This window comes from Pelodiscus sinensis, chromosome 7, assembly GCF_052426305.1.
Source record: "Pelodiscus sinensis isolate ZL-2025 chromosome 7, ASM5242630v1, whole genome shotgun sequence".
NCBI classification, from domain to species: domain Eukaryota; kingdom Metazoa; phylum Chordata; order Testudines; family Trionychidae; genus Pelodiscus; species Pelodiscus sinensis.
The window spans coordinates 76902449-76924123 of NC_143058.1; the positions used below are offsets into that span (position 1 = coordinate 76902449).

At 45.9% G+C, this 21675-nt stretch overlaps 2 protein-coding genes and 2 non-coding genes across 4 annotated transcripts in view; 3 read left to right on the forward strand and 1 right to left on the reverse strand.

Annotated features, from left to right (window-relative positions):
* The window catches only part of NDUFS1 (NADH:ubiquinone oxidoreductase core subunit S1), a 35441-nt gene extending 25312 nt beyond the window's left edge, over window positions 1-10129 (reverse strand). Inside the window, exons 1-4 of the mRNA XM_075934347.2 lie at window positions 9708-10129; window positions 6188-6255; window positions 4581-4672; window positions 1780-1887 (exon numbers count right to left, since the gene is read on the reverse strand). Of these exons, the coding sequence (XP_075790462.2) occupies window positions 1780-1887; window positions 4581-4672; window positions 6188-6251 (264 nt within the window). The 5' untranslated portion in view covers window positions 6252-6255; window positions 9708-10129. The remainder of the gene's footprint in view (window positions 1-1779; window positions 1888-4580; window positions 4673-6187; window positions 6256-9707) is intronic.
* A 180-nt stretch (window positions 10130-10309) lies between these two features.
* Window positions 10310-19179, forward strand: EEF1B2 (eukaryotic translation elongation factor 1 beta 2). The gene is made up of 6 exons (XM_075934353.2): window positions 10310-10470; window positions 10755-10877; window positions 13160-13283; window positions 15823-15889; window positions 16630-16755; window positions 18877-19179. Exons 1-6 carry the CDS (start codon window positions 10391-10393, stop codon window positions 19029-19031), a joined length of 675 nt encoding a protein of 224 aa, XP_075790468.1. The 5' UTR covers window positions 10310-10390; the 3' UTR covers window positions 19032-19179.
* Window positions 15674-15750, forward strand: LOC112546803 (small nucleolar RNA SNORD51). Its single transcript, XR_003090517.1, has one exon. It is a non-coding gene; the product is annotated as a small nucleolar RNA SNORD51 (small nucleolar RNA).
* LOC112546804 (small nucleolar RNA SNORA41) lies at window positions 16226-16356 on the forward strand. The gene has a single exon (XR_003090518.1). It is a non-coding gene; the product is annotated as a small nucleolar RNA SNORA41 (small nucleolar RNA).
* Window positions 19180-21675: the final 2496 nt, after the last annotated feature.

Consider the following 21675-nt stretch of genomic DNA (forward strand, 5'->3'; position numbering starts at 1 on the left):
TGGCAAAAGACCAGCTTGGCTTAACAAGGAGATCTTGCATGATCTCAAAATAAAAAAGGAGTCATATAAAAAATGGAAACTAGGACAACTAACAAAGGATGAATATAGGCAAGCAACACGGGAATGCAGGGGCAAGATTAGAAAGGCAAAGGCACAAAATGAGATCAGACTAGCTACAGGCATAAAGGGAAACAAGAAGACCTTTTATAAATACATTAAAAGCAAGAGGAAGACCAAGGACAGGGTAGGCCCACTGTTTAGTGAGGAGGGAGAAGCAGTAACAGGAAACTTGGAAATGGCAGAGATGCTCAATGACTTTTGTCTCGGTCATCTCCGAGAAGTCTGGAGGTGAAGTCTGGAGGTCTGGATGAATACTTTGAAATAGGAATAAGAGATTCTCCGGAAAAGGGCACTTTTTCCGGAGGATCGGGGCCAGTGTAGACGCTCTTTTCCGGCTTTTCTAAAAGCCGGAAAAAAGCAGCGGACATTTTTATTTAAATGCCGCGGGGGATATTTAAATCCCCCACGGATTTCCCTATTACGACCTGTGAAATTAGCATGCCCCTTTCGGAAAAGGGGCCAGTGTAGACGTAGCCAATGTGTAGTGGAAGTCAAAAAAAGCAAATAGAATGTTAGGAATCATTTAAAAAGGGATAGAGACGAAGACAGAGAATCTCTTATTGCCTCTATATAAATCTATGGACATCCACATCTTTAATACTACATACAGATGTGGTTGCCTCATCTCAAAAAAGATATATTGGCATTGGAAAAGGTTCAGGAAAGGGCAACAAAAATGATTAGGAGTTTGGAACAGATGCCATATGAAGAGAGATTAAAAAGGGACTTTTCAGCTTAGAAAAGAGGAGGCTAAGGGGGGGGATATGACAGAAGTCTATAAATCGTGACAGATATGGAGAAAGTGAATAAGGAAAAGATATTGTTTGGGGAACAAGTAAATAAAAGAACTAGGGGGGGGGGGTCACCAAATGAAATTAATAGGTAAGTAGCAGGTTTAAAAACAAACAAAAAGGAAGTTTTTCTTTATGCAGCACGCAGTTAACCTGTGGATCTCCTTACCAGAAAATGTTGTGAAGACCAGAATTTTAACAGGATTCAAAAAAAAGAAGAGATAAATTCACAGAGGTTATTAGCCAGAATGTGTAGGAATGGTGCCCCTAGCCTCTATTTGTTAGGTGCTGGAAACAGATAACAGGAGAGGGATCACTTGATGAATACCTGTTCTGTTCACTCCCTCTGGGACATCTGGCATTGGCCACTGTTGGAAGACAGGATACTGGGCTAAATGGACCTTTGGTCTGACCCAGTCTGGCCATTCTTATGTTCCAATGTTAGGGCCTCATAGTAAGGTGGGTAGCTAAGGCCCATGTCAGTTCCCCACAGGAAAGTTGTTGGCACTGCCCCAGACAAATGCCATGTCGACTACATGCAATATTCATAGCTGAATTTTGTTCAGTCAGTGTTCATTTTAAGGCGTCTATGGTGTGTTGACCACAGGTTGAATCATTTAAAGTTTAGTGGTGCACATATGGAAAAAAAAAGGTTGAAAACCACTGCAATAAAACATCACTTTTTTACAAATGGGCATAATGTTTTGTGGGTGGAGATAAATGCAGGAAAATTATTGGTTTGTGCAAGCCATATTATGACTACAGATTACATGCAAGTTGTTTTGCAATTACTCATTCTCCAAGTCTTCAGAAGATTACTGCCAACATTTATAAATGAGTACAATTTCAGTACAAAAAAGATAGGTACCTTGGGTGCTTTCTCTATCTCCACAAGGCACATCCTACAGTTTCCAGCAACAGACAATCGATCATGGTAACAAAAGCGAGGTATCTGCATTCCAACCTTTTCACAGGCCTTGAAAAGGAAGAAACAAAAAAAAGTAAGTTAGAGAATTAGCTCTTACGATCTTGGTTCAACTAAAATGCAACTGAATTTTCAATTCTAAAATTTCACAGACAATGAAAAATTGTGTGGTTTTCATGGAGCATTGTGTGGTTTTTCCCTTAGGCTGAGGTGTCACAGGTAAGACACGGGAAGTAACTGTCCCGTCCTACTTAGCACTCTTTCTTGAAAAAAAGATGACTGAGAAAGGATAACTAATAACAGTCTTCACATGTGTTAAAGACTACCAGGATAGATATGCATATTTACTTGGCCCTGCATCAGCACCAAGAGCCAGACTATATCAGTGGTTCCCAAGTAGGAAACCAGGGCTGGTTTCAGAGAGTCCACCAAGCAGGGCCAGCATTAGACTCCCTGGGGCCCAGAGCAGAAATCAAAAGCCTGACTGCATGAGGCTGAAACATAAGGCTCTGAGCCAGCCACTCCAGGCTAAAACCTAGAAATATGGCTTTGCAAGGGGCCTGGTGTCATGGGACATGAGGCAACTGCCCTGCTTGCTACCCCCCAATGCCAGTCCTGGCTTTTATAATACAGAAAAAAAAAAAAAGTTGTTGCAACATGAATGGACTGTGGAGTTTATAGCACATTTGCGGGGAGTGGGTGGCTCAAAGAAAAGTCACCATGCCTAGAGGACTCTTGAGATGCTTTCCATTCAGACATACGTTCTACGTAGCATGCAGGAAGGTAAAAATGTGAAAACAACTAAAGCTGTTGTTTTGTCTGGTCTCTTCTATCTGACTGGAGGGTTTTCCGTTTATAATACTAAGACTGCTGCCAGATGCTGCAGAGGAATTCAAAAGGGAGGTAAATATCACAGATTTAGTGGCGAATAAAATGAATTCCTAGTTCACTGTCAACTTCTACAAAAAAGTTTCATGTGAATAGAGCACTGAGATAAGAGTTAATTAAGCAGCAATAGAGTATAAGAAAAACACCGCAATGGACTATTAGCTGGGAATTGCAAAGCCACAATAATTTTAAATGTAATGCACATCTAAGGGCACAATTCTGCCCTCTGAAATGAACCCTGGCTGCATACTTTACTTGCCCTTTCTCAACATCTGGCTCTGTCTTATTGCTTCTAAAAATTAATTTAAAAGTTTGCTTGAAAAGCTGGCCTAGTGGCCCAGTTGCAATGCTAAACATAGCCGTGAAAACTTTGGATCCCATTCTGACATTTTGCTTTGGGCCAAAAAGAGTGAAAGTGCAGCAAAGGCATGCATAGAGTTCTGAGCCATAAGACCTTCAGGCAGGAAGTGAAGCTGTATCTGGAATACTCTAAGTATAGCACATAACAGAGGGCTCTCAGAGAACCCTGTTCACTCCACTATCAAAAGAGCAGTAGCCCCATAAAGCATGGAAAGATAGAGGATGTGACCCTTACAGTTTTGGCTAGGACACAAGAGAGCCACTATAATACTATACAGGCAGTCCCCGGGTTACGTACAAGATAGGGACTTTAGGTTTGTTCTTAAGTTGAATCTGTATGTAAGTCGGAACTGGCGTCCAGATTCAGCCGCTGCTGAAACTGACCGCCAGTTCTGACTTACATACAGATTCAACTTAAGAACCCGCAAGCGTCCCCAAGTCAGCTGCTGCTGAAACTGATCAACGGCTGATTCCAGGAAGCCCGGGACATAGCAACTCTGCCTCGGGCTTCCTGTAGTCAGCGCTGGTCAGTTTCAGCAGCGGCTGACTTGGGGACGCCTGGGGCAGAGCAGCTGGGGTGCTGCTGGGTTGCTCCAGTAGCGCCGCTCCTCAGCGCTACTGGACCAACCCAGCAGCACCCCAGCTGCTCTGCCCCAGGCGTCCTGATTCAGCCGCTGCTGAAACTGACCAGCAGCGGCTGAATCAGAATGCCTGGGGCAGAGCAGCTGGGGTGCTGCCGGGTTGGTCCAGTAGTGCTCAGAGCGGCGCTGTGGGACCAACCTGCAGCGCCCCAGCTGCTCTGCCCCAGGGTCCACAACAAAAGCCTGGTCTGCTGGGGGGGGGGGGGGGGGGCGGCGTACTAGCTGCGCCCCCCCCCCCCCAGCAGACCAGGGAGACGTGGGCGGGGGAGAGCACGTGCCAGAGCAAAGCCTCAGAGGCACGAGACCCCTCCGCCTCCCCGGCTTTGCTCCAGGTGTTCCTGGTCTGCTGGAGACGGTCCCCAGCAGACCAGGGGCACCCGGAGCAGCTTTTCTCGCCCCAGAGGTCGAGGTGGTGGGACCGCTGCGCTCTGGGCAGTCCCGCTGCCTGCGAGCTCCAGGGTGAGAAAGCCCCGTTCGTAAGTGCGGATAAGTCGGATCCGCGTAACTCGGGGACTGCCTGTAATTGCTTTACTGGCACCACTTAGAATGTAGATAAAACTTTTCTGGATCTATTTATAAACCTGCAGTAATTATCAGTTTGAATTCCTCCTGTGCAATCTTCCTTTCAAGCTAGGTCAGATTTTGTTTTCTCAAATGTAAAGCCTCCCCTACAAGTAATTACCCCATATTCTCTGATGGGCAACAAGACCACCTACACAAAATGGCCATGAGACATGCAAAGTGTTCAGTTACAAGAAGTCTAACAGAATGAATAAATATGCTGTTTCAAACTGGGGGGAGGAAAGTAGAGAGAGGGGGCAAAGTAGTCAGAGGCTATTCTAGAACTTTTTCTACCTGAAGCACTGTGGTTCCTGGTTCTACCAAAATAGGCTGCCCATCAACAAACACTTCTATCAGGTTGCTGGCTGCTGCGGTGGCTGTACGCACTAAAGATACAAGGGGGAAAAAAAAGAAAATGTAAGTGACTCCTAAAAATCCCTTAACAGGATTACTGTACATACATTTCTTAGATGATGCTTAGTAATAATTCTGACACCTCCAAACTAGCTGTATCAAAATAAATAAAAAAAACCCCTAACCAGAGTTCCATTAATTTATCTAAAATTCTTATTCCTCGTATCTAATCTAGCACATTTTGCATTGCTATGTCCTCAACTATTATGAGTTAGAAAGTGACCAAAAACTTTAAAAATATTATTTCTTCAATTCATAGAATCATAGGGTTGGAAAAGACCTCAGGAGGTCATCGGGTCCAACCTCTGCCAAAAGGAGGACCTACCACAAAAAATGTTGCCTCACCTGTCTTGTTTCTAGACAAATTATGACAGATCTAGGAATTGAACTTCCTGAGTCCTGGTCCAAGATTTGATGCAGTATTTTATCTATGATCATTATGCAAAAATACATACTGCAATAATTAATCTAAGTTGACAATTTCAAAAAACCCAACAAAGACAAAGTGTACACTTCCTAGAGCTGGTATCACTTGTGAAACTCAGTTATTTTTTTTCCCCTCTCTCACGTTCAAAATTACAGAGAGTAGATAACATCCATTTTAAAAGCAAGTTAAATAATTTATTTTTCTTCTCCCCTACCATTCACATAAATTCACTGATTAAGTGCTATATTATACCTTAAATCTGCATCTCTCTCTCCCCCCAAGGCTTTCTAAATGCACGCTACATAAAATATTAGCATGCTCTCTTTTTGCTTTGATAACTGCAATTTTTTTATATGGCAAATTCTGAAGGAGAGGGGGCTAAGTCAGTGTAGCTAATGTAACACTCCTGTAAACATTCAGCCATTCAGACTGCTGAAGTGGATTAATGTTTCTACATCTCTTGCAGAAGGTCGCTCTCTAGATAACCCAGTGCATTTGAGCTGCAGAATGATAGACATTTTAAAGGACATTAGTACCAATCACAATCAAGACATTCTTCTTTCAGATGATTCAGAGTGGCATTAAATGGCAGGAAGCCACAGACAGGGCATTCTCCATAAGGCCCCTTGGTTGTGGAATTCACTTCTCTCTGGGCTCGGGTAAAGCTTGACTTTCTGTTTCCTTTCAACCATACCAATTGTTTTTCCTTCCATGCATTTGGAAATCATGCAGGTTGAGGATTTTATTGTCAAGTTAATCTTAATAATAATGGGTGCCATATTATAAGCGGTTTATTGCATGATGTTTCACAGTATTTAACACTTAATTTCAGGCTACATAAATGCTTCCATGGTCTGTGATGGTGCTTATAATTGTTTTATAAATACAGGTAACTAATAGCTAATACAATCTGAACACCACTAGCAAAAAGAGGGCTATATACAATTTCCTCTGGATTTTATAACAACCTCAATAAACATTTTTTACATGCATGGTACCACATTGTATAAGTACGGAAAGGCTTCTCATGCACTTGTGTATAAAATGCAGGCAGACTCACCACATCCTTTTGTGGACTGAGTGACACCAACTAAGGCCCTGCGGACAGCAGGTAGTCGCAGCATGGCGCTGAAAATTAATACAGGGGAAGTTAGTGCATTAAATTTGAGCAGTTACGATCTTTCCTGATATTTCTATGGGGATGGATAGATAAACATCAATAAATTTGAATATTTAAATAAAAGCATATTTTAAAAAAAATATATTTTAAAATCAAATTTGAAGTTAACATCTATATTAGTGCTTAACTGCTAAAAATCAATAAAAAATACTAATCAGTACACTTGTACTAAGTTTGAAATCAGCCAAACAACAGAACAGGAGGAAATTGCTGGCTAAGTATCAGGAACCAGAGTTTGTTGATGTGCTACCCCAGCTTTCGACTACAGTGCCGCCTTTTCAGGCAGAGAAAGAATACATGTTTTATTTCGGTTTGTTCAACTAGTTCAGTTCAATGACTAGTATACTCAAAGTTAAGAAAACAAGCTTGCCTGTTGCTTTCCTCTTCCAGTCTATGAATAAATACTAAATGAGAATGAGATCTACTAGTTCTAAATAGGAAATGGTGATCAGCAACAATCAGTTCACTTCATTAACTTTTGGCTATATCTAAACTGCAGCTCTTTTCCGGGATACCAGAGATATCCCAGAAAAGCTATGCCACATCTAAGGAATGCATCTGCTTTTTTGGAAAAGTTTCCAAAAAAGCAGACGTGTTCTTTTGCCATACCTGCAAACCTTGTTTCATGAGGAAGAAGGGATGGCTCGAAAGAGAAGGTTTTTCTGAAAATGGCATCGTGTAGACACACCAAATTTCGGAAAAGCCTCTTTCGAAAGAAAAGTGAAAAAAGATACGCAAAGTACATTTTGCAATTTGCATATCTTTTTCCGACTTTTCTTTGTAGTGTAGCCATAGCCTCAGATAACAGTTCTTTTGTTAAAAACATGGTTTTGATAAACTTTTTCTTAAACAATATTAAAAGGCGGTTTTTGTGTAGATCTTGAATTTCCATCCAAACAGAGCTTGATTCAAATAGAAGAAAGAAAGAAAAACACACACACACACACACACACACACACACACACACACACACACACACGTTAAGCCATTTAACCTCTTAAGCAAAAAATTTATAGATATAGCATATTCTGCTGGTTAACAAAAAGCAGCACCAAATTTAGTATAAAGGCTATACTGAGTTGCAAATCAGCATGTTTTAACAGTCACCAGACAGTGAGAATCAACTAAAAAATAAAATACAGAATTAGATTAAAACTGATGGATTTAAATCAAGATCTCCTGCTTGCTGATTTAAACGGATTAAAAAGAGTGTATTTAATGACTCAGTACTCAAACCAACAATCTGTGGATGGTCATGTTTGTCTCAAGACCAAACTGTGGTTGATCCTAGAAAGACATGACCATGCCAATTGGTGCTTCAATCCATTTTGAACCTTGTATTTTTTTCCATGAGGATGGAGGATGCCAAACTTCTTTCTTTGATCATTTGAGAAAAGCATCTAAACCAGTGGTTCCCAACCTTTTTTATACCATGGACTAGCAAACCCATTCACAAACTTTTGGCAGACCAGTAACATTTGATTTGCATATTCATTATTACTGGTCTGCCAAAAGCCCCGGGCATCAGAGCCACTGCAAACAGCAGGCTTCAGCTCTAGCAGTTGCCACACAGCAGGCAAATGTCACAGCTGAAGCCAGCTGTTCACAGCAACTCTGGTGGCCCGGGCTTGGTGTAGGCAGCAAGGGGGAGGGGAGGGGAGGAGACAGGGAAGTGGATGCAGGAGTGGTGTTGGGGGGAAGCCAGCTTAAAAACTGGGGACGGGGTGGGAGTGGGGGGGAGCAGGGAAATGGATAGAGTGGGGAATGCCACGAACAGGGGCTTAGCATGAGCCCAAACCGAGCAGTCCCAGCTCACGCTGGTCCAGGACACTGCACCCTCTGCATTTTAAATATAGTAAGAGCCTACATTTAAAATGCAGAGTCGCAGCACGAGTGGCTTCTAGAATCAGCATGAGCATCCAATTCTGTAATGCCCCCTCCCCCAATGCAGAAAGGATGTGGACACATTGCAGAGAGTCCAGAAGAGGACAACAAAAATGATTATGAGGAGATGCTGAAGGATCAGGGCTTATTTAGAGAAGAGTGAGGGGGAATTTGATAGCAGCTTCCAACTACCTGAAGGGGGGTGGAGGGTTCCAAAGAGGATGGAGAGAGGCTGTTCTCAGTAGTGGCAGATAGAGGAGCAATGGTCTCAAGTTACAGTGGGGGAGGTCTAGGTTGGATATTAGGAAAAACAATTTCACTAGGAGAGTGGTGAAGTACTGGAATGGGTTACCTAGGGAGGTGGCAGAATCTGCATCCTAAAGGTTTTCGAGTCCCAGCTTGACAAAGCCCTGGCTGGGATAAAAAACAGGACTGTGCTGCACTTTAAAGACTAACAAGATGGTTTAATAGGTGATGAGCTTTCGTGGGCCAGACCCACTTCCTCAGACCAGGGTCTGGCTCATCACCTATTAAACCATCTTGTTAGTCTTTAAAGTGCAGCACAGTCCTGGTTTTTGTTTCAGCTGCACCAGACTAACAGGGCTGCATCTGGACCACTGGCTGGGGTGAGTTAGCTGGGACTGGTCCTGCTTTGGGCGGGGGCTGGCCTGGACCTCCTGAGTCTCTGCCAACCAACTGGCTGCAGGAGTTACATCTTGTACACGCCCTGCCCCTGCAAGTGTCCGCCTGTGCCACCTGAAGAAGGCTGTTACCAATGGAGAGTTACGAACGGGTGCGAATGCAGGGCTGCAGGCTGCTGGGGCACTGGCGGGTTTGTACTGAATGGAGAGTTACGAACGGGTGCGAATGTAGGGCTGCAGGAGTTACATCTTGTACACGCCCTGCCCCTGCAAGTGTCCGCCTGTGCCACCTGAAGAAGGCTGTTACCAATGGAGAGTTACGAACGGGTGCGAATGCAGGGCTGCAGGCTGCTGGGGCACTGGCGGGTTTGTACTGAATGGAGAGTTACGAACGGGTGCGAATGTAGGGCTGCAGGAGTTACATCTTGTACACGCCCTGCCCCTGCAAGTGTCCGCCTGTGCCACCTGAAGAAGGCTGTTACCAATGGAGAGTTACGAACGGTGCGAACGCAGGGCTGCTGGGGCGCTGGCGGGTTTGAAGGAAGCAGGCGCACGCCGGCCTGTGCCACCGGGGCACTGCCCCAGTACGTGCCGCAGCGCGGGCCCCGGAGCCCGCAGCACCGACAGCGAGCGAGCGGCCTGGGCAGGCCTGCGAACGCCCCAGGCCCTAGGGCCGGGCCCCGCCTCAGGGCACCCGGGCTCCCCCAGCCAGGGAGACCCGGGCCGCCGCTGCCGGGCGGGGCGGGGCACAGGGGGACGCGCGCGCCCCCGCGCCGGTCAAGGGCACCCCGGGACAGGCGGAAAGCAACGAACCCGCCGCGGCAGGGAGCGGCTGACCCCGCCCAGCGCCGCAGCAAGGCCCCGGGCCCCGTTACCTCCGTGCGCTGGAGGAGCCGGCCGCCCCCGCCGCACCTATTCGGTCTTCTGAAGGCAGACGCTGCGCCTGAGCGCTCTCGCCCCGCTAATATGGCGGCCGCTTCGGCAACTTCCGTCACTCCCCGGAGATTCCATCGGCCATTTCCGTCAGTAGGGGCCTCGGCAACTTCCGTCACTCCCCGGAGATTCCATCGGCCATTTCCGTCAGTAGGGGCCTCGGCAACTTCCGTCACTCCCCGAAGGCTCCTTCGGCCATTTCCGTCAGTAGGGGCCTCGGCAACTTCCGTTACTCCCCGAAGGCTCCTTCGGCCATTTCCGTCACCAGTGCCGCTGATCGGTAACTTCCGTCAGTCCCCCGCTCAGTTCTGGTGATTTTCGAAAATCTTCGCGTTGTAGCCGAGGCGGAACCCCCCGAACATCCTCATTATTAGCCGTTCGCTATCTCCGTCCTCCGAGTGTCCCTCCCCATCCGCCCTGCTCCTGTGCTAAGTGGTGTGGCGGGGGATTATTTCCAGGTGCGTTCCCGCGGAGGGATAATGTCACGTCAGAGGCCCGTGCGGCGGAGGGATACCACGCACTCTCTATAAAACGGGAGCGGAGGGCTGCTTCTCTCTCTTTCTGCGGTGGGTGCCGGTTGGGTCTTGCGTCTGAGGGCTGTGACGACGACGGTACTCTCGCCGCCATGGGCTTCGGGGACCTCCGCTCCTCTGCCGGCCTCCGGCTCCTCAACGACTTCCTCGCTGACAAAAGCTACATCGAGGGGTGAGCGGCGCGCGGAGCCGTGAGGCGGCTGCCGCAGAACGGCCCCTCCCCCGCGAGCCCGGCCTGCTGGGGTCTGGCGCGTGGCCTGCAGGTCGGCCTCGTGCCGCGTGGCCTGCGCGCGCTCGCCCCCCCCCCCCCACCAGCGGTTGAGTCCGTTGGGCCCAGGGCGGTGACGCACGAGCCGCCTGGCGGGTTCCCTGCGCCCCGGGGCGGGCGGGAAGCCTGCGGCGTCTGTTGCGCAGCGTGTCGTGCCTGGGATCGGCGCTGACTCGTGTTTTCTGCAGGCACGTGCCCTCGCAGGCGGACGTGGCGGTTTTCGAGGCCTTGTCCGCGCCACCCCCGGCTGACCTGTTCCACGCGCTGCGCTGGTACAAGCACATCCAGTCCTATGAGCGGCAAAAGGCCAGGTACCTCCAGCGGCTCCCGCGGAGCGCTCACTGATACGTGAGGGGCTAATCGCCGAGCGTCATCGTGTCTCCATGGGCTTGTAGCCAGCAGTTCTGTAGACAGGGACTTTGAACCCACGGGCTGTTCCTGGCCCAGCACACAGCTGAGCCCACAATGGTAAATAGGTGACGCTTATACCCCGACCGGATCATGGCCCAGTACAGATTCCCCCTACAATATGTACACCAGCTTCTCACTCCCCGCCCCATGTGTCTTGAAATAGGAATTCTAGCAAACAAAATTACCCACTCTCATGTTGGGAGACCTTTCATTCACATGATCATCCTGAAATCTTAAAGTAAATTAAATAGTGACCTGCAGAAGCACCTGGAAATGTGAAAGCAAATGTATTCTTTTCTCTTTTAGTGAATTTAGTGCTCATGAAAGTTGCCGTATTGACAGCCATGGAGACTGAAGTCCTCTCTAGAAAAGGTACACCATAGGCAGCTTCAGTGTGTGCACTTTCCACACTGCCTCACCATTGTGCTTCAACCCTGTTTTGGGGGAGCCTCCTGTAGAGTTGAATTGTTCAGTCTCCTGACCTTTGGCTTTTTTGATGCTTCTGCTAACTGTATACCACTTGTGATGGTTTGTCTTGAAACTGGACAAAAGTTATAAGCTTATTTCATTAATCTCGCTACAAATTCTGACAACATCTAACTAGTACCAGTCTAGCAAAATTCAAAGTACAGGTTAATATAGAGGAACATAATCATGGAGGCTAGTGTTCTGTCACTGCAGTTTATCAGAAATAGCAATCTAATAAAATGCAAATAGACATAAAAGCTTAAGATAACATCATTTTGTCTTCGGTAGATACTTTCAGAATAATGAAGGTGCAAAGAAAGTCATAGTTAAATACACTGAGGTAGCTAAAGGAGGAGGCAGTAGAAAGGCTGAAATATATATATTTTCAAGCAATAGAGGGAGCTGTTTGCACTTCTGAAGTCCAGACTCAATTACAAACAAAAGCAAATGCCCATTTGCAGCTGTGGAAGTAAGCAAGAGGTGTGTGTGGTGTGGACATGGGACAGCACTGGAGGCACAGTAGGTGGCCATGCAATCAGTGGCTATAGAAGTGACAGTTTTCCTTTCAAGGCACCACTTCTCTCCTGTTGGCTGTGTGGCTCTCCCTGCTCCAGAGTCCTCCAGCTTTGGGTGCAACCCCTGAGGTGAGATGGGTGGAGGATGTCCAGAAGTCCCCTTCAGAATTTCCATCTTCCTCATCCTCTAATTAAATCTGCCTTTCCATAAACATCAGCATTAAGGTTAAATAAACTATTTCTTGGTCAATTCTATTATTCTGATTGTTTAATTACTAGCATTGTTTCCTGTGCGGTTGGGTGTCTGCTTAGGAGAAATTCAAATGATGCTGAGCTGATTAGCAGAGCATCTGTTTGTTGGTGTAGATTTGCACATGCCTCAGTGCACATAAAATACTACACATGGATGGAAAAAATCTGCACACAGTGCAGATATGGATTACTAGTATATTTTGTGAATATAGTATTTCAGCTATATTATGGGTTAAGTAGGTTTTTGTGGGATAGCCTGGGAACCTAAAACCATTTTATAGCTTTCTATAGGAAAATGTGTTCAGAGTTGGGGCTTCCTGTATTTAGTTCCTAACAGGTTCCATTCGTTCTAAAACAACACAAGCCAGGTTGTGTTGATGTTAGGCACTAAAAAAGCTCATTCTCAAACAACTCCATAGCTAAAACACCAAAATCAATTAATTACCTGGTTACAAAACTAGCCTTACTCATCACTGTACCTACTGAGCCACTAATTGATCCTCCACTGAAAACAAAGGTTTTCAAGAAATCATTTGGGTGGAAAGTGGAAGATTTATTTAATGATGCAATATAGTGTTAATTTTCAAGAACCACTAATCTTTCTCTGATCTATTGTCTCTTTTCTGCATGTTGTAAAAAGCAAAACTTACCAAATCACCCATGAACAAAATTCCAGACAAGTGGTTGCTGTTAGGTGCTATATTGTCGGAAATTCTGCTAGCAAGAGCAAAAGTAGTATGCCATTTAGCTGCCTATGCATGCGGGATTCACCATTATAATTGTCAATTTAATTATGTTGAGTGCACTTTTGGGACTGTTCTGGCTTCTCTCACTTTTGAAATTGTAGTATACTTGATTGCTATCACAAATAATCATTACTGGAGGTTCATTGATCTTAAATCTTTGTGTGTGAGATTAGGAGTGTAATATTTTGCCACTTGTTTTAGTTTGCCAGGAGTAAAGAAAGCTTTGGGGAAATATGGTCCTGCTGATGTTGAAGACGCTACAGCTGCAGCCACAGATAGCAAAGATGATGATGACATTGATCTCTTCGGATCAGAGGATGAGGAGGTACTGGCTAATCTTAAGCAACAAATGGTCTGGTAGCACTTTATAGACTAACAAAACATGTAGATGGTATCATGCGCTTTCGTGGCCACAGCCCACTTCTTCAGATGACTGGAATTATGAGTTTACGATGCCCAGACCTAAAATGAATGGGGGGAAGAGGGGGAGGAAGGGGCTAGGAGACACAGAGCAGAGGGTATGAAAATATCAAAGGGGGAAAAAAGTAGGCAGAACTGGTAACCTATAAGCCCAATCTTTAGGTGTAGTTAAAAGCAGCAGACAAGAATCATAGGATAGCAATTAGATAGGAAGGGTACCAACACCAGAAAATACACACAGAGCTGTTGGCACCTTCATTCATAGAGACCTCAGAAGGCCATCAAGTCCAGCCCCCCGCCCAAGGCAGGACCAATCCCAATTAAATCAACCTAGCCAGGGCTTTGTCAAGCCGAGACTTAAACACCTCTAGGGATAAAGACTCCCCCTACTTCCCTAGGTAACCCATTCCAGTGCTTCACCACCCTCCTAGTGAAATAGTTTTTCCTAATATCCAACCTGGACCTCTCCCCACCGCAACTTGAGACCATTGCTCCTTGTTCTGCCATCCATCACTACTATGAACAGCCTTTCTCCAGCCTCTTTGGAACCTCCCTTCAGGAAGTTGAAGGCTCCTATCAAATCCCCCCTCACTCTTCTCTTTTGCAGACTAAACAGACCCAACTCCCTCAGTCTTTCCTTGTAAGTCATGTGCTCCAACCCCCTAATCATTTAGTTGCCCTCCGCTGGACCCTCTCCAATGCATCCAGATCCTTTCTGTAATTAGGGGCCCAGAACTGGACACAGTATTCCAGATGTGGCCTCACCAGAGCCGAATAAAGAGGAATAATCACATCTCTGGATCTACTGGCAACGTTCCTCTTAATGCAACCTAATATGCCATTAGCCTTCTTGGCTACATGGGCACACCATTGACTTATATCCAGCTTCTCATCCACTGTAATCCCCTGGTCCTTTTTTTGCAAAACTGCTACTTAGCCAGTTGGTCCCCTCCAGCCTGTACCAATGCTTTGGATTCTTCCATCCCAAGTGCAGGACTCTACACTTGTCCTTGTTGAACCTCATCAGATTTCTTGTGGCCCAATCCTCCAATTTGTCTAAGTCATTCTGGACCCTATCTCTGCCCTCCAGCGTATCTGCCTCTCCCCCTAGAGCTTAGTGTCATCTGCAAACTTGCTGAGGGTGCAATCCATCTCTTCATCCAGGTCACTAATAAAGATGTTGAACAAAAATGGTCCCAGAACTGAACCTTGGGGCACTCCACTAGCACCATCCTGACATCAAGCCATTGATCACTACCTGCTGGGCCCAACCTTCCAGCTAGCTTTCTATCCATTGTACCATCCATTTGTCCAATCCACGTTCCCTTAACTTGCTGGCAAGAATATTGTGGGAGACCATATCAAAAGCCTTGCTAAAATCAAGGTATTAATTGATCTGGAGCATGTGCGAGGCTTCCAGGCAAGGACCGAGCGTTGGGCAGTCAGGCGAAACGCCCCGTGTATGTCAGGGTACTGACTTGGTAACCATTTATCACATCCAGTGACTTTCCCATATCTACAGAGCCAGTTACCTCATCATAGAAGCTAATCAGATTGAATGTTAGGCTGAATAATGTCCAAGCCATTGCTTATCTCGATTGAGGAGGTTATCAGTGTGAGAATTGAATTTGTGGATGTATTGTAATTCCAACGCCTCTGTGTATTTGGCTTGTAGAATTAGTTTGTGACAAGACAGCCACCTGGAGAGCTTTTAAAGAGTGTTTAGGTAGATTGAAGTGTTGTCCTACAGGTTTCTGTATTTCCTTTACATATATCTGATTTGTGTCCATTGGGGGGTGGGTGGGGGGTGGGTGTGTGTGTGTGTGTGTGTGTGTGTGTGTCCATTGATAGATATAAAAAAATATAGTGCAGTGGGGCATCGCTGGCATTTGATGGCATAGATCAAATTACTGGATGTGCAATTAAATGAGTCTTTGACTCGGTAGCTTTTGTTGTTGTCTCCAGTACTGAAGAGATTATTCTTTTAGAAATAGACTTGTGATTTTAGGTTCTCATTAGTTTTCTTCTTTTTGTATTTAAAATATCATAATTAAATTGAAATAGTACATTTCTGGTGTATATCACGGCCCTGAAATTCATTTGACTTTGAATGCTTAACAGGAAAGAACATGTGAGGAGGTAAATAGCTAATTGGGTAGAGAAGAGCAATTTATTGTAATAGGCATGAATGTGACTCCGCTGTTATGCATTACAAACTACGCTTAATCTTTGTCACAAAGGTGGTAGGAGTTTTGTAAACTTGCTAGAGCAAGTTTGTATGAAGTGTCTGTCTGACTGGTAACATGATGAATAAAACCAAATCACCATCTTTCGGCTGATCTTGTGATGATTTGTTTTTACCTGACCAAAAGCCAGTCTAATTTTATTAGTGGATAAAGTGTGTCTGTCTTTGCCTTGGTGTGAATCTGTTTTTTCTTTTTCAGGAAAGTGAAGAATCAAAGAGACTGAGAGAAGAGCGTCTTGCTCAGTATGAATCTAAGAAATCCAAAAGTATGTTTGGTAGCTTTAATAGCCTGTTTTATGCACTTGGTTTAAGTATGCATCGAAAATTGAAATAAGAATTTTCCAGATTATTAGCTGGAGTAGATGGTTTGCTTTGATCAAGTATACTTGAAAGTTTTTCACTGTTAAAGCACTTTTATTCCATGCGCACTTGAAACGATGTTTGTCAATGAGATGTGACTTTAGTTTGGGATTTGCTTGTAAAGCTAAAAATGCAAAGTTTAGTCTCATTAAAGTCTCTATCTTAATGTCTAAAGTAAGGAGAAGATTAAAAACCAGCGGATATTATTTTCAGATGGCAGCCTTGTCATTTTAAATATAGGAACCCACAGCTACTGGTCTGGAACTGTTCTGAAATGTAACAGTTGCAGTATTCCATCTGTGGGAAATAAACTGTTACTGTATCATGTCCTTTTTGGGTCAGCTGAAAAGGACTTTCTCTGTAACAGACAAGAGAACTTGGATTTGATGCAAGTTTCTAAATAAGTTTGGCTTGATAAGATGACTTTTTGGAAGTACATGTGACTTAGTATTATACTAACTGGATATATGATTGGAAGGAGTAAATCCCTCTGTGTTGACAAATACATAAAGTTTTATTCGTCTGTTTTGACTATTCTTTTCCTGCTGCATGTTTACAATAACTTTTATAAAATGCCTTAGATTGAGAAATACCTGGGATACCTTATTTATTCTTATGTCATGTTGCTTTCTCTTTTCTCCCTTAGAACCAGCTCTCATTGCCAAATCATCCATCTTACTGGATGTGAAACCCTGGGATGATGAGACAGATATGGCCAAATTGGAGGAATGTGTCCGAAGCATTCAGGCAGATGGCTTAGTCTGGGGATCTTGTAAGTAGGAGAAACTACTTGAGCAAGGGGATGGTAGTGCAATAGTTTAAAAAAAAAAGTTGCATGCAAAGATATTGTAAGCATAACTTCATGGTATGTAGAACTAGTACAGATTAACTATTGGTATATGATGAACCTATCTTTAGTTATTCCATCCCTGGACTTTTAGATATCAGAGCGCAGTTGTAGGGGTGTTAAATTTTAGTGTCAGCCAATCAAATAGTTGATGGAATTTCTATTTACTAGTCAATAACAGGAGAGAAGTGCTTGCTGTCCCTGCTGTAGCTCTGCCTTTGAAATGTAATAACAGCTGCCTGTACATTTAAGGCAGAAGTGCAGCAGTCAGGACCCAGCATGAGTGGGGACTGCTTCAGTTCCCCGCCTGTGCCTCTGCGTCCCCTTTCCTTCCCCTTGCCCTAAAGCTGTGATCACCAACCGGTCGATCGCGAGGTGTTTGGGCACCCCCACCCCTGAGAAGCCCCACCACCTACCTCTAGTGTAGTGCCGGCTTCCCGCGGGGTGGATGGAATCATAGAATAATAGGACTGAAAGGGACCTCAAGAGGTCATCGAGTCCAGCCCCCCGCCCTCAAGGCAGGACCAAGCTCCACCTACACCATCCCTGACAGATGTCTATCTAACCTGTTCTTAAATATCTCCAGAGAGGGAGATTCCACCACCTCCCTTGGCAATTTATTCCAATATTTGACCACCCTAACAGTTAGGAATTTTTTCCTAATGTCCAATCTAAACCTCCCCTGCTGCACTTTAAGCCCAATACTCCTTGTCCTGTCCTCAGAAACCAAGAGGAACAAATTTTCTCCTTCCTCCTTGTGACACCCTTTTAGATATTTGAAAACCGCTATCATGTCCCCCCTTAATCTTCTTTTTTCCAAACTAAACAAGCCCAGTTCATGAAGCCTGGCTTCATAGGTCATGTTCTCTAGACCTTTAATCATTCTTGTCGCTCTTCTCTGTACCCTTTCCAATTTCTCCACATCTTTCTTGAAATGTGGCACCCAGAACTGGACACAGTACTCCAGCTGAGGCCTAACTAGTGCAGAGTAGAGCGGCAGAATGACTTCACGAGTTCTGGGTGAAGTCCTGGGTGAAGCCTGCGTCACTTCCGGGGGCTCCGGAAGTGTGCAGGCTGCTCCCCTCCCGCAGCTGTCACTTGCTGGCGGAGGAGGCATCGGCTCCAGAAGAGGAGTCCGGTGGTTTCCCTGGGAGGGGTGAGTTGAACACAGGGATTTCCCTGTGCCGTGGAAGCCAGAGTCAGACCCGGGGTTTGGCCATGAGGCAGGAAGGGGGTTTGGCCCTGGGGCAGGCACCTGCAGGTGTTGGCTGCGCTGCGGGAGGGGAGGGGGCCAAGCCATGCTGTGGGAGGGGGGGCTTGGCCCCGGGGGCACCTGCCCCCAGGGGTTGGCCCCACTGCAGGGGGGGGGGGGGTTTGCTGGGCCTGACCTCACTGTGGGAGTGGGGTTTGGCCCTGGGGCAGGCTCCTGCGGGTGTTTGGCCCCGCTGTGGGCAGTGGGGGAGGAGGAGAGGAGTCTGGCCTGGAGGAGGCACGTGCTGGCTTCCCGTGGGGGGGGGGGGGGAATCCTGGGAGGAGGCAGATGCACTCCTTACCTTATCAATCAGGCGCTACGCGCCCAGAGGCAGGGCCACACATGCACCACACACCCATTGGCCAGGGCGCAAGTATGGCTCAGTCCGGCACTGTCCCAGCTCTTCCTTTCCTTCACACCTCTGCACCCTCTTGCCTCTAATAGAGGCAGCAGGGGTTGGAATACAAGTAGTTGACTACTTTTTTACATCTCTGCTTAGTTGTGGGGTGGAGTGACTTGGTGGAGAGGAGTGGGTGTATCTCTTGGTCAGCTTCCTAATCTTCACCCAGTATCTAGGGTCTATCAACAGCAAACACATCTTTGTAAAAGTATGATCAAGTCGTTGATTAGGTGATATGCATAGGGAGTAATGTACTGTTTTTTGCCATGTACTTTATGCAATTCAGTGTTTTGTATTGTCTAACTGGCACTTCATTATGCTTAAAGTGATGCTCTGGTGAACAGCGTATTTGGATAATTGACTCCTAATTAGCATATATTTCTTTCTTTGATAGCAAAGTTGCTTCCAGTTGGCTACGGTATTAAGAAGCTTCAAATTCAGTGTGTAGTTGAAGATGACAAAGTTGGTACAGATATGTTGGAAGAGAGAATAACAGCCTTTGAAGATTATGTACAGTCCATGGATGTAGCTGCTTTCAACAAGATCTAAACCATGCTACATCGGGAATAAAAGTACCTGAACGCCTATGGTCCCTCTGTTTGATTCCAAATAACTGAATAATCTAGCTCAATTACAGCTCAAACATTTCTTTGCCTGTGAAGTGAACTGCAGAATAAAAAATGAAAACTGAATTAAACTAAGATCTTCTGAGTAATTGACTACTCAGTTACATCCCTAATAGATCTCCCCCACTCCTCTTTGTCTCTGGTTGCAAGCAAAGAGTACTGAGGAGAGCCAGCTTGAAAGCCAGTTCTCTTCACTCCAGGGTAGGCCCTAGATCTAGCATGAGGTGGGATCTGGACTTCTAATACTCCAGTCATCTGAAGAAGTGGGTTGTACCCATGAAAGCTCATGATACCAGCTACATGTTTTATTAGTCTTTAAAGTGCTGTTGTTTTTTAAGTTTTAATCTTTGTTAAATTCCTGGGTCAGATTCTGCCCTCAACCGAGAACAGATGTGAAGTGCTAAGCTTCCCCCCCTCCCTCCATCCTCATTGTTTAATGATGGGCCAGTATATTAGAATTCCATAACAGGACACCACAGTCTGGATTTTTCCATCACTAAAATGGAAATTAACTCGTGGTTCCACAGCATATTTGCAGCATGTGTGACTACCCTTCGCTTGAGGGAAGCAGAGAGAGCAGTGCTCCAGCTGCTTTGCTGTCTCCATGCGAGAGGTGGTGCTGCTACGCCTCCCTTGTCACTATAGGTTTCTGCTCCTTTTTACCATTCCAGCACATTCAGTATTCTAATCTCCCTCAGGCTAGGCCTACACTGCAGTACTTTTCCGGAGAAACTCATGTCCACCCTACTATTGCATTCTTTCAAAGTCAAAACAACAGGGTTTTTCCAACAGCACTAAACCTTTTTCTGTGAGGAAGAAGCCTTTTTGGCCACTCCGTCCAACCTAATCACACCTCCTTAGTTCCTGTCTCCTGCTAGTCCTTAAAACTGCAGGTACCCTGGACAAGCCTTGTGGCAGGAAGCCAGCCCTGGGAGCAGCACCTGACCGCATGGCTCTTTGCCACAGGCATTGTGTCCATGGCCAAGCACAAGATCGCTGAAAACTCCCGGCCCTCACAGGGCTTCCAGGACCCTGCTGGGGTAGCAAGTGGCATATGTCCTCCTGGTTCAGAGCAGAGATCCTGTCCCTCCTTGAGCTGTGGGGGGAAGAGAAGACCCTGCAGGATCTCTACTCACGGCATCAAAATGTCTATCTATGGGCTCATGGCTGAGGGACATGCACCCTACCCCACCCCCCACCACCAGACCTGAGAACAGATCCAGAGTAAAGTTAAAGAGCTCTGCCAGGGCCAGTTAGTGCAGCTGTCACTCTGGGGCAGGACCCTGCTCCTGCCCCTATTACCAGGAGTTCCACCAGATCCTGGAGGGTAGAGAAGCCCTTTCCCCATCTGGTGGTAGACTCAGGGCTCAAAACACCTGATGTCGCCCACCTAGAGCTCGGGGAGGATGAGAGACATCAGGGGCAGGATGAGGTGGACACAGCCAGCACCATGACACTGACCCTGGAGCCAGTACCCCTGGGCCTGGATGTGTCTCAGGCATCCCCTGACAGCTGGGAGGGATCATCAGGTGAGTGCTCTCTTTTCCATACACACAGGGAGAACACACTACACGGAGAACAGTTTGAGAAACACTGGGTTAAGGTATAGATAGCTAAGCAGGACTCAAGTCTCACTATATAAGATGGGGTCCAAGAAGTAGACAAGAGAGATGGGAAAAAGCAAGAAGAGGGGAAAAAAGGGAAAGGAACACCAAGAAGGAGGGAAGACCTGGAAAAAGATATCACCTCCAAGATATAGCCTAAGACCAGAGCTGCCAGGACTCCTCTGCATGATTGTGATGTGCCTTGCCTGGCCAACAGGGGAAGTCGGCCTGCCTTTATCAGGATTGGTGAGCATGCCACTATGTGCTTAGCATGTGTATTCTGCTTGCTTGGTAATTGTCAATAAATAGAGACTAAGAATATTACTATATAAGGCTCTTTCAGTGGCAAAAGATTCTGCAAACCCACAGGAAGTTACTCCCTGAGCCCTAGGAATTGGGTACGGGTGGGTGTTTAACAGGGTTGCACCTTGAGCAAAGGTGTGTGTCCCTAAAGTGTGGAAGGGATAGAGAAATTTGTGTGGGTAACACACTCTTAGGAAAAAACACCACTTAATCTAAAGAAGAAAAGAGCAGAATATTTGAGTAAGGCACATTCCACAGCACAAAGCCCATAACTTGCTGAGGCACTAGTTCTGTAATGACTGAGAGAAAGAGAGGTTCCTACCCAATTAGCAACATCATATTTTGTAGCATTCAGGTGTATTTCTGAGATGGTACTGATCCAGCCTTAGGGTATGTCTACACTGCAGCGCTATTTCAGGATACTTCCAGTGTCCTGAAGTAAGTTATTCCGCATCTTGAAGCGCACCTGTTATTTCAAAATAGTTTTCAAAATAATGGGTGTGTTATTCCAACATCCCTGTAAACCTCATTCCACAAGGATTAAGGGACATTTTGGAATAGTGGTTTATTTTGAAATAGTCGAACTAACTATGCAATTTGCATAGCCCAAATTGCGTAGCTTATTTTGAGGTAAGAGTGCAGAGTAACCACACCCTAACA